Source organism: Chamaea fasciata, unplaced genomic scaffold (genome assembly GCF_029207755.1).
Source record: "Chamaea fasciata isolate MVZ Bird 193981 ecotype frontalis unplaced genomic scaffold, bChaFas1.0.hap1 SCAF_1, whole genome shotgun sequence".
NCBI lineage: Eukaryota > Metazoa > Chordata > Aves > Passeriformes > Sylviidae > Chamaea > Chamaea fasciata.
The window spans coordinates 136,096,818-136,113,358 of NW_027094086.1; the positions used below are offsets into that span (position 1 = coordinate 136,096,818).

General features: G+C 41.1%; 1 protein-coding gene across 13 annotated transcripts in view; it reads left to right on the top strand.

Annotated features, from left to right (window-relative positions):
• The window catches only part of KIAA1217 (KIAA1217 ortholog), a 345,995-nt gene that overhangs the window by 309,566 nt on the left and 19,888 nt on the right, over positions 1–16,541 (top strand). For all 13 annotated transcript variants that reach the window (XR_010723303.1, XM_066199028.1, XM_066199083.1 and 10 more), the window contains 3 exons: positions 4,395–4,555; positions 10,927–11,102; positions 16,291–16,421. Coding sequence is in view for 12 of the 13 variants with exons in the window: in XM_066199028.1 (XP_066055125.1) it covers positions 4,395–4,555; positions 10,927–11,102; positions 16,291–16,421 (468 nt within the window). In the remaining variant the exon portion in view is untranslated. The remainder of the gene's footprint in view (positions 1–4,394; positions 4,556–10,926; positions 11,103–16,290; positions 16,422–16,541) is intronic.

The following is a 16,541-nucleotide window of genomic DNA, read 5'->3' on the forward strand; positions in this document are numbered from 1 at the left end:
CCTCCACCAACTGGCTATGTCTCTTCTGCTAATATTAGGAGAAATCCCATGACTGATTCTATTTTTTAAAGATCTTCAGTTCCTGGAACATGAATGATATCAAGGAACTCTTCACTTAGAAACAACATGTCATTCTAAAACCAAACCATGCTAGTAAGAGTCACCATGAGATTACTAACAAACATCCTGAGAAATACTTACTTACTCTCTTTTCTGTCATATTTTTGTTCATCAACTGGAGATTGATTAATAGAATAAATCATGGATTCATTTATTAAATTGGGATCAGGTGTTTCATGGATTACCACAAAAAGCTATAGCTCTTTGCTGGTTACTGTCTTGTTAGAAGAGGAAGGAAGACATTTTAATATCCCATGAAAAGGGGATCAGGGAGAACAATATTCTGCACAAACACCACCGATACAAAACGAGAGGAAGATGGCAGCAGGGAGAAGTGTTACAAACTTAGGGCTCAGATTTGATTCCTCATCCTTTGTGAACTGTCTTGTCAACTGTGCATATCTGTGTCCTTCTCACATGCATGACTCTTGCTGTGATGACCTGTGAATTAAATCATTGTCCATATCTGCTTGCTTATCTCAGATTCAAAGACATATCATGCTAATCTTAGAACTCCATCAGCATTTGCAGACAAAATATGATCCTGAATTCATTTTAGATCAATGAGGTGAAGTTGCACACTAATGTATATATAGAATATTTTATTATTTTGAGGGTGATTTATTGCCATCTTGTAACTGTCACATCTCCCCAAGTAATGCTTGAAAATATTATGTCTCTTTAATAAGATTAGTAATTTGTGAAAAAACATTGCTGGATGTCTTCTGATGGCCTTTTGTCCCAACCTGCTTCAAAATAAAATCTTAGCATTAAAAAAAAAAAAAAATGTGGAAAGTGTAAGGAGAGCAGCATCTTTGCAACCATATCAAAGGTCAAGTGTCAGAGAGTAGAAGTCATGTTCCTTATCCTGTGAGCACACAGCAAACCTTTCTCCATTCTGCACTTCAGTTCTCTTTGTACTTTAAAATGGCAGCTTAGCTCATTAGCCTTTGTAAAAAGTTAACTTTTCTGTTTGTCCAAAGTATTAGGAAATTGTGGCGGGAGGTTGAATTTCCCTTACCTAGCTCGAGAAGGGGTTTATTTAAAAACCCAAGAGCCAGTGCTGTTTCTTTCCCTTCAGTCCATCTGGCCTCAAATCTAATCGCAAAGCTACAGCCTGGGACTATTTCCAAAAGTGAGCTACACTCCCTAGCTGAAGCAGCCCCTCATTCAGCTGCCCTTTTATTCTTTCTTGATGAAAATATGAATATCTGAGAAATCAGCTGCTGATGGTTATTGCTCACTCAGTGTCTTGTGTTTCACACCCCCTGGAGTCAGCAGTCCCACTGCATGTTTCCCAGGCTCTGAGCACACTCTGCAGCAGGGGCACTGTGGCAGCCAAGAGCACCTAATGACAAAAAGAGGTGGCTGAGGCAGCAGCAGAGGAGGAGAGCTGCTTTGTAGGGAGCTGGAGACATTTATTGCTTACAGAAGCAGATCACAGTCCATCTACGCCAAAAGGAAAGCAGGCACCCCTTCCTGAGAAAATATGTGAATTGACTGGGGTCCAGCATGGAGGGAGGGACTGGTGGGGTCTGATTCATGCCTTGGCTGCCTCATCACAGGGTCAGGGGCTGAGGTTTTGGAGCTTTTGCTTGAGGCAAAGAACAGCAGAAAGGTAGGTGTGCTTTCAAAAATAGTCCAGATTTGTGGCAAGGGATCAGAACTCTTGGAGGCTTATCCACATTTTTCAGGCTCTCTGGTGGTTTCTGTCTGTAAGGTTTATGAACTAAATACCATTCTCTTAAAAAAAAAAAAAAAGGACAAAAAATAGTGCATGTGGGAGGGAAATAGATGCTTGACTGTAGGAGAAACTGCAGTGTACATGTAGACAGATAAGTATTAGCATACATTAGACTGAAGCATGGAGTGGGTACATAATGGCAGTGAACAAGGACTGTTTATTTCTTGAGTGTTGCTTTCTGTTAAGGAGCTCTTTGAAAGTCAAGAGAGCATTGAATCATACTGGAGTATAGCAAAAATGTGCAACAGCTTGCTCAGCAGTGTAATGACGAATGCTGTTGTTGAAGCACCAAGCAGATCTAGCTGGAGCACGTTCAGGGGAGGTATAGCATTACAACAGCCTGCACCAAGCTAGAACAGCTTCTTGTCTGAGCATGTCTCCAGAAGCCCATGGCATGGCACACTGTATGTAGCATTGATCCAGCCAGAGGGGCCTGTGCTTTTATTGAGCAGAGCTGCAAATGAAGGTAAAGTAACAAACAAGATTCTTTAAAACCTTTTTTTTAAATAAAAACAGGCCAGTGTAATTTCCATCCTTTAAGAATACTTTCCCCAGATGAATTTTGCAAAAGCTGTATTTGAGGTATCCACACCTGTTGGAAAAGGAGTAACAGTGTGTTGTTATGCTGAGCTGTACTTACTCAGGCACATTTGGAGGAATGGTTGGAAAGAGTATGAGGGATGAGAGCATGGGGAGAGAACTTCCCACTCTGCGATTCATACTCATTCCAGTCAGAAGATGTGTCATGCACTTTAGTGCACTGAAATTTGCCTTCAGTAGGCAAAGCTCACAGCACTGGTCTTTGTTTGATTTCATTAAACTTGATAGAATGTGTGCTTGTGGGAACAACTGATGACCAAAATCCCTGTGCAGATCCATTGATGAGCTATTTTCTGTTTTCTCAGGTTTCTTTTTTTTTAATCATAGAGATGGAAGAAATCGAAGTAGGGAATGACCTAATCATAGAATAGAATTATAGAATTTATGTTTCTATTTTGGTTGGAAAAGACTGTCCGGATCATCCAGTCGAACCATTAACCTAACACTGCCAAATCCACTACCAAGCCAGATCCCTATGCAGCACATCGACACATCTTTTTAAATACCTTCAGGGATGGTGACTCAACCACTCCCTGCGCAGCCTCTTCCAATGCTTGATGACCCTTTTGGTGAAGAAGTTTTTCCTAATATTAAATCTCCCTGGGTGTAACTTTAGGCCATTTCTTTTTGTCCTATTGTTTGTAACCTGGGAGAAGAGACCAACTTCCACCTCTTGCCAACCCCCTTTCAGGCAGCTGTAAAGAGCAGTAAGGACCTTGAGACTCCTCTTTCCAGACTGAACACCCCCAGCTTCCTCAGCTGTTCCTCATCAGATTTGTGCTCCAGACCCTTCACCAGTTTTGCCCTTCTCTGGACATGCTTCAGCATCTCAATGTCCTTCTAGTAGTGAGGGGCTGTTAAATCAATAGTTCAGGGAGCAGCAGCCATCTGACCCATTTGAGATCAAGGAATAAGTTGAATTTGGCAGCGTGATGAGAAGAGTTTGCAGGCCTACGTAGTACCAGACCTAAAAAATGAAGTTTGTCGTACCAACAGTCTGTCATTTTGTCTGCTGGGGGAGTGAGGGGGTGGAAGGGACACATTAGAAAAAAAATTGGGTGTGTAAGTGCAAATTGTGAGAAGGAGCTGACATTTCTATTAGCTGATGAGCTGGAATTTGCTTATTCTCTCTAAATAGAGCTTCTTCCCAGGTACTTGAGACTGAAAAGAACAAGCCTGACATTGTTGCTGTGTAGAGGAACAGCATTCTTTAACAAAGAAAGTGTTGTGAGGACAATGATCATTATTTTCAGAGTGTGGCTCGGCTTATTTCCTTGTGTTATGCCATATTCCTTTCTGACAGACTAAAAAGAAGTGGGTTGATGCAACATGCCTGGAGAACCTCTGCCATGCCACCATTTCATTTCTCTGGTTTTGTAGGGTTGCTGCTGGAGATACCTGTTAGAAATAATGCAATTGTCCTTTAAGCAGTGAAGCAAGATTCTCTACAGAAATCTTTTCCCCATATTTGGCAGCTTGACTGCATCCCTCTTCTCTGATGATTAATCAACAGATACGCAGTTCAGGAGTCCTGTGAATGAATTTGCATCAGCTTGGTCCCAGACATCTCCTGGGAGGACAGTCCGGAAGTTACTTTCAGAACCAATTTAATTTGTTGCTGTTTTGTGTAATCTGCGGTTATAACTTATTATTCCATCTCCACTATATGTGGTAGAAAGCAGTCCTGGGGTAATGCAGTGCTTTGGTAGAACAGAGGTTCTAGCATGGATACACTCTGAGACTGTGCAGGCTTCCCTCAAATTCTATTGGATAGGGAGGTGCCAGTCCCCTGTTAATACTGAGCCTTGGCGTCCATCGTTTGCTTTTCTCGTCCATCTGTGTTAAATACCTGTGGATTCAGTGGGCAGAGGAAGGATCATGTTTGCATCTTCTCTGCTGTGAGCTCAACCTGTACTGTTGCTTACTGCAGGTGCTGCCAACGTATCTGGGGGGAAGAATGCACTGGGAACCATGGAGTCAGCTGTCACCCATCACCCTGCTGGAGCCCCAGCAATGCAAGTCAGCCTGCATGGTATGAAACGCAGTGTGTCGGATCTGCGGCTGCAGCTGCATCAGATGAAGCAGCTACAGGTATGATTGTCTGGATAATTCTGGGGAAAAAGGTGGGTTATCAGCAAATGCCTTTTTTCCTCCCTCCCTTTCTCTCATTTTCTCTCTTTTAGCTTTTGTACGAGTCTCAGTAGCAGAGTTCTAGCAAAGGGCAGGCCCAAGTACTACAGACACAAAAGCTTGCATAGTCCTCAGGGTGTGAGAATTAGCTCTGTTAAACTACTGATGCTCAGATAGTGAGGAAAAAAAATAATTTCTAGCTTTATTGGATGACTCTAGACATTAAAGCACTATTTATGTTACAATAATATCAAGTCTGTGATTACAGTTTGGACCCAGCTATGCTGCGTGCTGTATAAACATGTCAGAAGAACCACGTTCTTGCTCCAAGAAGAACCACGTTCTTGCTCCATACTGTTTACAATTGAGACAGATTTTAAGTCCCTGAATACACAACTTTGATGTCAGGAAACCCAAATGTAGCTGAGGATCAGTAGATATGCATTAAGCCAAAGTTTGAGTCCTGTATTTACAGAATCCAGATAAACAGCCAACTTGAACAGTAAGAAAAAAAGGTACTTCAAATGTTGCTGCGGAGGTTTGTTGTGCCCTACTTGCATTCAGGTTTCAACAATACCTTCCTAATACACGCCAACATCTCAAAACCTGCAAGAAAGAATACAACCAGTGAAGAGTTAACAAAAGTAGTGTGTTGGCACATACACTCATGCTGCAAATATAAATATATGCTGTTCATTTCAGACACTATGAAAATAAGCATATGCAGCTGTACAGGTCTTCAGCCCTTTACTTAATTGGAAACTGAAGAGCACTGTGTATTGTCTCAGAAGATGGAAAAGAAGGCAGAGCACTTTCTTGTAAGACAAAGTGGACAGCAGGGAGAAGCTTCAATACTCTGCCAGTCCTTCTTACCCAGAAAGTGACATCACATGTTAGCTATCATAGGGCTGCAACTACTGGTTTTATAACCAGAGTGATGGTACTATGTCAATCACATTTGATTTCCTGATAAATTTTAGAACAAAATTATGATAATCAGAATTCAGAGCATGTTTTACCTTCACCTCCCTATCTAAAGGAAATTGAATTATGAACCAGTCATAGAGCAAAGGAGCAGAAGGGTGAGGTAAACATCAGTATAGGAAAATGTGTCTAACTGAAGGTCCTGTGGCAATGTCCTGTGCTCTGTTTGCTGGGAATGCAGAAATGGCAGAAGGTGTTCAGAGCAAAGGGTTGGGTCAGGTGACTTCTGCCTATGATACAGTTCCCACATATTTAAATTTTCAGTTTAGGATGAGTATGCTCCAATAGCAAATGTCCCTTTCAAAAGCTATTCTCAGCAGTGCTGCCTACGTGCCAGCCATCGTGTTCCCTGTCTAATTTGAAGACACTGACATAGGATCTCTGCCCTGGCACATTATGTATAAGTCCATATTGTTCCACATTTGTGCCGCAAACCACTGCAGCCCCTCTGTCCTCCTCCACACCGTGTGCCAAATGCAGCTCTTGGCACATGCCTTCAGTCTGGCCCCCAGCTGTGTTCAGCATGTGGCCTCAGAAGGCGGCTGGAGGCTGCAGTGCTGCTTGGAGGCAGGGAGTTCATCCTCCTCACAGCACTGCCCACCAAGGAGGTGGCATTTCCCCTGCTGAGCTTTGTCTCCATGGCCCTGCCCAGGGCAGAATCCTTGGTTTTGATCAGACATAACATTGTGGCATACAAGAATGAAGAAATTCCTGCCATCTGCACAAATCAGCCCTGCCAAGGAGGTCTTGAGAAGGGAAAAAGGACATATCCCAAGTGTTTTCATTAACTCTGGCTGGCTTCCCTTAATTCAGAAATTATAGCAAACTTGGTGCATTGAGCTAGTAGGAAGTTGAGAAATTTTGATAGTCAGTTGGAAGAACCTGTAGCTCAAGGGAAACTTTGGTATGTTACACATAAATTCCATTTATGAGATTTTCTGTCATGGCATTCCTGAATTATTTTGAAAAAGAGCTCACAGTTTGTAGGGCAGCAAGTGAAACAGGCAGTGTTTTAAACTGAAGAGTGTTGTAATATCACATTTTAAATGAAATATTTTGTGCTATGTTTTTTCAAAAATAATTATAAGTAAAACAGAAAAAGTATTTTTTCTGGTTTCCCAGATTGTTTTCATTTTATGTTTGACAGTGCTTCATATTTTTCAATTTCGCTGTTTCTCCTGGGCTGGCAGTCAGTTTGTTCCTGTTTGTGTGAATTTTATACAGTGACAGACTAGAAGAAACAATTCAAAAAAATTAAAAAGATGATTTCACAGGCACAAAATTTGGTAGGATAACTAAGAAACAGGACCAGGACATAAAACTACGTTTAATAATGTCTATTGTTTAATTTTCAATTCGTGTTACCACTGTAAGTTCATACTAATTTTCTTAATAGAATCAGAGAAATATATGATAGAAAAGACCCATTCACTCATGTATCCTTTGTTTGTGCTGGCAAAATCTTCTTTTTAAACCACATCCAGCAGCAGTGGATCCAGATGTATTGATTCACACACCAGATAAACATATGTTACAAGACACTACCAAAAAGTTAAGACTCAGTCTGTGGTTGGCTTTTGAACAGAGATTCTTAGCATACAGACATTTATTTACCTCATGGCTGTTGCTAGAGGCTGTATACACTTCTTGCTACTACACTTGCATGTTCTAAGTGCTCTGATTTTCAGAGACATTCAAGACAGACCAGTTTCATAGAGCTGTGGAGCTTTCCTCAATGCCAGAAACAGGCTGTAACACAGCCTTTGTCCTGGATGGATTTGTTGCTAATAAGAATTGAGCCCATGATGACTTCAAGTGGGGTCATTCAGTGCTCCCCGAGAACTCTTAGTAGCAGGTTTGTACCAAGCCTTAGAGTACATGGTATTTATCATTAGCTTTTATGTACATTGCAATTTTTTTGTCTTCTCCTTCTTTTCATTAATTGAACTCATTTTAAGGGAACACAGTTAGGTATTATTAATGTTCCCCATTAGGAACGTGTATACATGTATGCACTTCCTTCACTCAGAGCACTGTTGGCAGGGAAATGAGTGCTGCAGAAAGGACAGAAAATGTAATAACAACACTGTCGTAAATGGTATATGATATTCAGTCTCTCAAGTGTAACTTTCAATTAGTAATTCAAATATATTTTGAGCTGCATTATAGAACTGGAGACATGTCCTTTAATCAATGTATGGTAACAAACTTCAGGAACTAGATACTTAGATTCTACAGAGGTCCTGAGCTGCAGGCAGCCAGTTCCTGTTGGTGGCTGTGCACTGTAGTTCATGGGGAGGTGGGTGGCCCAGAAGCCTCTCCCCCAGAAGGGCCTGGGAGGCTCCCACTGGACAGGTCTCACAGATAATAATTGGTTCAAAGTGAACTGGTTATCAGATTATTCTTGAAGTGAGTGCCAGAGGCAGGGCTGGAGTATTTGTGTGAGAGCAGTGACAAATAGTGTCTGGAGCAGTAGATGAAGAAGAGGGACAATGAAGGTGTCTGTAGAGGTTGGTGAGGCTGTGAGAGTCAAGGGTAAAGAATGTATGAGAGAATGCTAGAATTCTAAAAAAGCATATTAAATTTGTTTCTGTTGAATTGCTGCTTGCAGTCATAAGTTAAGGTTTGACTCTAATAAGCAAGAAATTGCCATTTGGTGGTTATAGGAAAGCCTGCATTGCTTTTCTTTACTTTTGGGCACTTGCCTTTAGAGCTTTGGTACTGTTTTAAGATAGATTCTTCAAGTATGAATGTCTAAGATTGTTTATTTGGCTTGTTTCCAAGCAAGCTTACAGTACAAAAAGTTCTGTTGTGTGGAACCAGAATAACTATGGTAGATTCATAAAGCATCTTTTGCTTGAGATGATGGAGTAATTAACAGAGGTGTCAGAGGGGCAAGTGGGGTGTGCACTTAGCCAGAGAGCCTCACATCTGATACTGCTGGCAGAAGAAAGGTAAGAATCAAGTTCAGTTCTAGAACGTGGGGGTAAATGTGATGGCCAGAGGCTGCCTTTTCCTTCTCAGCCACAGCTCTCCCCCTGTTCTCCGCCTCTCCCTGCCTCATGCTGTCCTTTGGCTGCTGACTGACACAATTGCTCCCCTCCCACAGTTCATTCTTTTGTCGCCCTGAACCCATATGTATGTCTTGCCTCTCATCTTCCATCCCTGTTCCCCAAGCATGAACAAACTCAGGTTTTCTGTAACTGGCCAATTATTACATGAATTTTCATAGAAACGGCAAAAACGTTCCTTTGATACCAAGATGAGTCATGTCCCAGACTTAAAGAGCTCACTCCGAACACTAAGGTTTGGGAGTTCTCAACATACAAGATTTTTTGAAATGTTGCTGTGTTATATTTTTATTCCCTATCCTCATTATCAGATATAGATGAACTTTTATGACTGAAACTTCCTGGTATTGTTCCAAGCACTTCATAAATGGAGGTGGCAGACGACAAACACCTTAGCTGTACACATCACCACAATAAATATAGATCCTCTACATACGCCCATAATAGGAAAAAAACATGTGCCTGCCATTTCACAACCTCACACACTCACACATACTCAGTTTTGCTATTAGTGGAAGTCCCTGTTACCAGCTGAGGAACATCAAGGACTTAAATTCTGGACACCTGAGACTTAAATCTAACTGTTACTGACCTTCTCACTGACCTCGCATCAGTTGTTCCACAGATCCTAACTCACTTCCATGTGTCAAATTTCCCCACTTTTTAAAGAGCTGTGAATAAATTGTATGACTGAAGTGTTACATGCTCATTCACTTATTTATTCATTCATTTAGGTTTTCCTACTTGGCAGTATAACACAATGAAACAGGTGTGTATCTCAGATAGTTATGCTGGCCTTGCAGTAAGAGATTTTAATTTATCAAATCCTAACATTAATCCCATTATGGGGAAAGTACGCATACAAAATACACATTCAAAATAATCCAGATATTATTTATGTATTTCTGTGCTGTTGAAATGTTTTTCAGCTTCATTTTTTCACTAGCTGCTAACACTTCTCTTCAGCTGAATTTTGACCTAACTGCTCACACACACCCCCCTGCACTGAGGTGTTACCTTCCTTCTCATCGCAGTTGTGTAGCTGGAGAAGAGAGTAAGAGAGTCAGGCACAGGGACTGAAGAGTTCTAAGTGAGAAACTGGGTTTGTTTCTCTCATGTCTATATTGGTTGGAAAGAATTGTCTCAGCAAAGGGACTTTTTTTTTTTTGATTCTCATGAATTTTCTTAAGTAGATTTTAAAGAAGGCTTACTACATTATACTGTGTTGCAAGTATCCCATTTTTGTGAGTCTTCCTATTAGGTCATGGGTTTCTTTTGTGTGTTAAGTGTGATTTGGCTGTTCAGCCTGGATGCTTAGAACACAGCTGACAGTTAAAGTCCTAGTTTTAAAATGGGAATTTTGTCCCCATTTAGCACAGGTGTTTTTTCAGATCTTACAGTATGAAATGGCTCCTGGGCTAACAGAGTTGTGTTCATGTTGCCTGTATCCTGAAAGTGTGACTAGGTGGAGTCCTGCTTATCACTTTGAATCTTGTGATTTGCATAACAGATGTAAACAGGTTTGGTTTGTGTGAGTGTGGCTCATAGCTGCTCCAGGGCTACCCACAGAAGAGTACAGCCTAGTTTGCCTTCTTACCTGTGTTTTGTTCTGTGAGCTTGCTATCAGCAAGACAATTAATGCTTGAGTTACTGAACATCAGGCTAAGACAAGAAAGAAGGTGTGACTTGGAGTTTTCAGAAAATTACCATGTTATAAAGGGGGTTTTTTCTGGTGGGTAGAGGAGGTTTTATGTATTGCAGATGAGCTGTATGCCTGTACCAAATTACTCCACGTGTTACAGTCCTTCCTCTGCCACTTGAGAGACTGAAAATCTCCATTCTGAAAACAGCAGTGCATTCCAGCCATGATATGAGTCTGTGGGATTATCCACTAGGCACGTATGGGCAGTGAGATGCATAAGCTTGTGAGATACATGGAAAGTGGAAGTCAAGCATCCAGCATTCTCATGAGGCGTAATTAATTCTTGATTCGTGTTGAACCAAGCAGAATAAAGGGACCACAATCCTTGCAGAAGTTATGCATTGAAGGTGATACACTGATGCCAACATCTTTTGTTTATCAGTTTGAAACTGGAAATTATATATATACATGGAATAATGTTTATAGGTGCAGCTAAAGAAGGAAAGGAGAAGGTAGAAACACTCGCTCACTGTAGGGTGGTGTTTATCTCAACCTTCTGAGCTCTGCAATATATTCTGTTGCCAGGGATGTCAGTCAAGCAGGAAAAACTGAAGTTGATTTCTTTTGTGCAACAGCTGCAGAACCAGGAGATGCTGAGGGCAATGGTGAAGAAAGCAGAGCTAGAAATCAATGGCAAAATGATTGAAACAGTGAAGAGGCTCGAAGATCCTGTGCAGCGACAGCGCAACCTGGTGGAACAAGAAAGGCAGAAATACCTCAACGAGGAAGAAAAGATTGTAAAGAAGTTATGGTGGGTTGAGAAACCTCTCCAAATTTATTGCTTTTGCTTTCTTTTTCTTCCATAAAGTAGAAACTTCTACGACTTTTTTCAGGTAAACTGCATTTGTATGTGCTGTTTTAGCTGTGTTTCCTTGCTGTGTATCACATTGGCTGTAAAACCATGTCTGTGTTGTTCCGCTCACTAGTCATGACATGGGAGTTCTTCTCTGCCCAGCCCACTGGGTAAATCCCAGCAGTACCAAGAGTTTCAGCCCCTTCAGAAGTCCCCTGTAAAGGGACAGGTGACTGTAAGGACTGTGCCCACTCCTGTATTCTGAAAGCCTCCCTCTACCCTTGTTCTCCCCTTCAGCCTTATGTATTGTGCTTCAGGGAAGGAGGGAGGACTTTCCTCAAGAACAAAGGGATTCAAAGGAATGTAATGAGTTTGGCTTTAAGTACGAAAATCAGATTTCAATAGTAAGTGCTTTAGCTACTGCACAGGAGAGGTAGGAGAAGCTTAAATAGAGGATTGAAGTTTAATTAGTCAGCAATGCCAGTCCTTGTCTAAAATGTACTCACTGACATTTCCATCTGCTTAACTGTATACCTTGTTTTGTTGTTATGTAAAGGCCCTTTGGAAGATTCAGGGTTTTTTCCCCAGAACTCTGGCCCACCAAGACTGAAGGGATCAAGTTGTTTGGTTTAGTTCAGAGTCAGCAGGAGGCAAGATAAACCTGAAATTAATAAACAGTTTAACTAGTTCTAACACTCACATTTGTAAGATGTCACATAACTAATTTTCTCATTGCTGCATTTATTTCACACCTGAAGAATCGCCCCACAATAGAGAAAAAAAATTCTAGTCAGATAGTCATTGGAAATTATGACTGAAGAGCCATAGAGTACAGTTCCTGACAGCTGAAGAGAGTAAATCCTTCCTGTTTATCAGTAAGTTGTCAGATTAATACTTTTTGTAATAAAAAAGGTGCATCTGTAAAGAGAAGATTGGATGTTACTAAGGGAGAGTCCTGTGAAGAAAGGTTGAATGTGCAGGTATGGTCCATGCCAGTGTAATTAATCCTCTCAGCTGGTTTGTAGTCTTAAGTAATGACCTTCCTGCATGTTAGAGCATGTTAGAGGTGTGACCAATCTATATGGTAGATTTTAAGCACTTTAATGGAAGGGATTTATAAGCACAGTATTTAAATTATAGCCACATCCAATCTGTTCAATTGGATATGATCCATAGTAAGTTACAATTTATACATATTTTGTTAGGAAAACTATCAGATGTTTTTTATAATAACAACCATGCTCCATGAAATCAAAACTTCATTTAGCAATCTGGGAGAGCTACTAGTAGCAGATACTTGGGAAAATATATCAGACTAATTTCTTTTGTTTGTTTTTGAATTTTTCATCTGTGACTCAAACCCCCAAAGGCTCTTAAATAATGCACAGCAGAATAGTCACCCTTGCCATGCTAGTCATTGTGTTACTGATACTCTCCCCCCCCTTTCCATTCCCTTTCCCCCCACACATGCCTTTTCCAGCCTGAGAAGTCTTAGTCTGCCTAGTTAACCTTCTACAAACCTTTCTCTGCATTTCATCATCCTGTTGCCTTTCTCTTTGCCCTTTCTAACTCTGGTGTACAACTGTGAGATGGGATGGGGAGACAGGAGAGCCCTGCAGAAGCTTTTTCAGATGCAGGCACACTGTGACCTTGTGCATGGTGTGATCTCCCTGTCCTCATGTTCCACGGGAGCTTTACATTAAATACCCAACATCTCACCATGGATGATTATCAGTCCTAAGTTCATCGCTGTATATAAAACCTTAGGGTTTGGGGAGATGATTAGTTTTAGGTGGGGTTGATTTTGATTTTATTTCTCCTCTTCTCATGAGCACACTTTACATGTATTAGGAGTTAATTTAATCTTTGGTGTTTTCCTGGTCAGTTAGTATCAGATGGTCAATCTGCAGTCCTCTGCAGCCGCCTTTCATTTACATTTCCCTGAATAATATAATAGCCTTTTGAGATTTTTTTTCTGTTATATTATTCATCCTCTTTTCTAAATTATTTATAGTATGTTGAAAAGCACCAGCCCTAGCAGTGATCCCTGTGGAACCCACCAGCAAAGTACATTCATTGAGTTAGCTGTTCATTGATCCCTTATCTTTACTTCAGTGCTTTATCCATGAAAGAATTTCCTCTTGTCCCACGACAACTTTGTACTCTTGAAAGCTTTTCCTCAAACACCTTTTGAAAGCCTTTTGCTCTACAGTTTGTCCCCAGGCTTCTGTTGTTTGTGGATTTGTGAGACTTACCTTCATTTTACACAAGCCATGTTAATTCCTACCTAACACAGCAAATTTATCCATTGTTCATTGATTCTTTGTTGTTTATTCTTTATTTTGATACCTGTCCATTACACCGGTCTAAGTGTCAGTCTCACCAGAGTACAGTTCCCAGGATATCCCTATACCATTAAAAAATTTATTTGTATCATTTATGACACTTTTCACTAATCTGGTACCAAAGCAAGAAGTTAGATGCTGTTTCAATGTCGAGTTGCTATAGAACTCCAGGGCAAATACCATCTGGTCTGGGTGATTTGTTACCATTAATTTTGTCAGTTTGTTTTGTAACCTGTTATACTGAAGGTGCAGTCTGAGGCAGATCCTCTGGGGCTTTTTTTGCCTAAAGAAAGATCTCAGCATAAGAGATGCCTCGGCTTCCCTGTGTAGAATATAGATGCAGAAAAATTGTTTATCTTATATTAGCCTTCTGGAACTGCATTAATGTGCATGTCTTGCTAATTTGCTCAGGCCAATCTATAAAGCCAAGTGTCTTCCCCAGTGAGAGAAAAGAAGTTCTAGAGACCACCAAATCTGTTTCAGTCTTTGGATCCTAAGGGATGAAGTTTCTTTTCCCTTGAAGTTAGCAACATGAAGCTGTGTAATATGGTGTCCCCTGGGTAATTTCAGGATCACTTGTCTTGTTTGACAGTATATGGAATCAAATGGGTTTGTGATGACCCTTCCATTTCTGCTCAAAGAAAAAAGGGGAAAGCGGGCCAGTGTCACCTACCTCCAAGTCCTTCTTTTATCCCTACATTTCAAACAAGCATAAGCCTACCAAAACATTGTAATACTCTTCTGTGTTTTCCTTTCTCTTCTTTCCAGACATGAAAAAAAATTAGCACCTTTCTTTTATCTTTTTTGTTGCCTGGTAGATGCAAATATCTACCAAAGAAGCTGCTTTTTCAGTGCTGATCTACAGAAAGCAGGAGGGATGCCCCATGATTCCCAAAGCAGCACTGCCCAGCCTCAGTGCCAATACCAGGGCATGAAGAAGACTAGGGAGGATGCATGACTGCAGAGCACTGTCCTGCAGAGCAGGAGCCTTTGCATTAGTGACAGCCACAGAAAGGATACATTCTTTCTCCAGTTCCTGCTAGAGTGTGTCTGTGCCCTCTATTGCAAAGGCAGACAGAGACAGCAGATACCTGCATTTTAGCAGCCTCTACCACTGGAAAATACCCTTAGAAATGTTCCCTTGCTGCCATCGTGTGGTCCAATGGATTGTTTCCTGCAAGTCTGCTTGTGCTGGTGGGAACTGGGACTTCTCCAGCTTTCTGAAGGCAGAAGAAAAGTTGCTTTTAAACTGGGAACAGTATCATTTACTTCCACTTGTTTGTGATCTGTTCAGACACAACTTATGATTCTCAATTCAAAATGATATTTTAGCTTCAAAGTTCTTAGTTTTGTACTGAAATGAACTCTTTGCTGTGCGTGCTTAATGTTCAGATGCTGTTCCTGTTTCTGTTTCTCTGTGTATGAGAAATACCATTGTGTTGCCATGGATTGTTCTGTGGGACTGTGCTTCTGGTTTAAACTGACCTACATGTACAATCGTGCTGTAAGGAATTTTCTTTATTTTTATCCCATTACTGGCCACCTGCTTTTCTTCCTCATGTCAGTGAGTTGGGTCTGAGAAATGGCTGGCTTTGCATGGCAGTGGAAGGGAAATATGTGGAAATGCAATATTTGCAGATGGTGAAGAGGGCAGGCTTCTCCCATCCCTTTCCTGGCAATCCTCTTGTGCCTTGATTCTCTTACAGAAATTGCAAAACTGATCCCTGATGGATGCAAGAAATTATGTGCAAGATTAGGTTCAAATGAGTAGCTGATTTATCAGTTCAGGGTTTCCATAACATTTTTTTCTATCTGTGATTAAACTTCTTCCTCTAGAATATTCCCGTGAGTAAATGTGGTATCTTAATAGAAGTGAATTACTCCTAGACATTCAAGAGGTGATCTTTTTAAGGTGTTTGCATGGGTGTTTGTGTAGTTGCCCATAAAGCGTCTCAGGTTGGGTTTTTTTGAGAAAGTTTTATGTATCTGTGGAAAACTCCAGATAAAGCAATGTTGTCTCAAGCTCAAATGGAAAGAAGTGGCTACTCCCCAAACAAAAACAGAGTTTATGTGTCTGGAGTATTGCAAAATTTTATACAAACTATGGAAAGACTGGAAGAAATGTTGGGAAAGGTGAGAAGGAAGCACCAGGTGGAGCTGGGGTAAGCACAGAATGGCAGTGATTGGAAAAAACATCCGAAGTGATTCACTCTTAAATCCAAGTGCTGAGCAAGAGCTGCACACGATGCACACTTGCTGTTTCAGTCTGGCTTTTCATAGAAACAGGATCCTGTGTCCTGTCTAGCAGTACCTGGCAGATAGACAAGTTTGCATCAAGAGGCCTTTGGTGTCAGTTTTTGAGTTGTTCCTTAACTGTTGGGCATTCCTCTGCATGTCATCAACAATGAGAAAAGACAGGGTGCAAACCAGTACTGGATGTAGTGGCAGAGTGTGTCTGTGCCTTTTGAGCTCTTGTATCCTCCCCAGAAGGCTGCTGGTTGTTCCTGTGTTTTACCAGCCCACCTGCCCTTTGTAGCACAGCTGCCCTGAGGTCAGGGTGTGCTGCACACTGCAGCCTATTACAGAAATCAGTGACTTGGGCTAGTTACAAGCCTGTTCCTTGCTGTGTGTCCAGCATTCTCACCTCTCTCGTGGTATCCTGTCATTTGTTTAGGCTGTGGTGTTGAATTTAAAGGTGCCAGAGTTGGGGTTTCTGGTTTAGTTTACTCCATTCATTTACATATATTTGCTTACAATATGATAGTCCTTAAATTTTCTGTCCATGTTATTTCTTTTGGCAGTGAGCTGGAGACATTTGTTGAAGACCTGAAGAAGGACTCTGCTGCTTCCAGCAAGGCAGTTACACTGAAAGACGTTGAAGATGGAGCCTTTCTTTTGCGCCAAGTGGGAGAAGCTGTTGCTACCCTGAAAGGTATGTACTTTTCCTTTTTACTTTTCTTTTTCTCTTTTCTTTTAACCACAGAGAACAGTTTTGCCTTTGATCTGGAGGCATTAACTTTCACTTCCAAAAAGATTTAAAGCTGGGATTAGG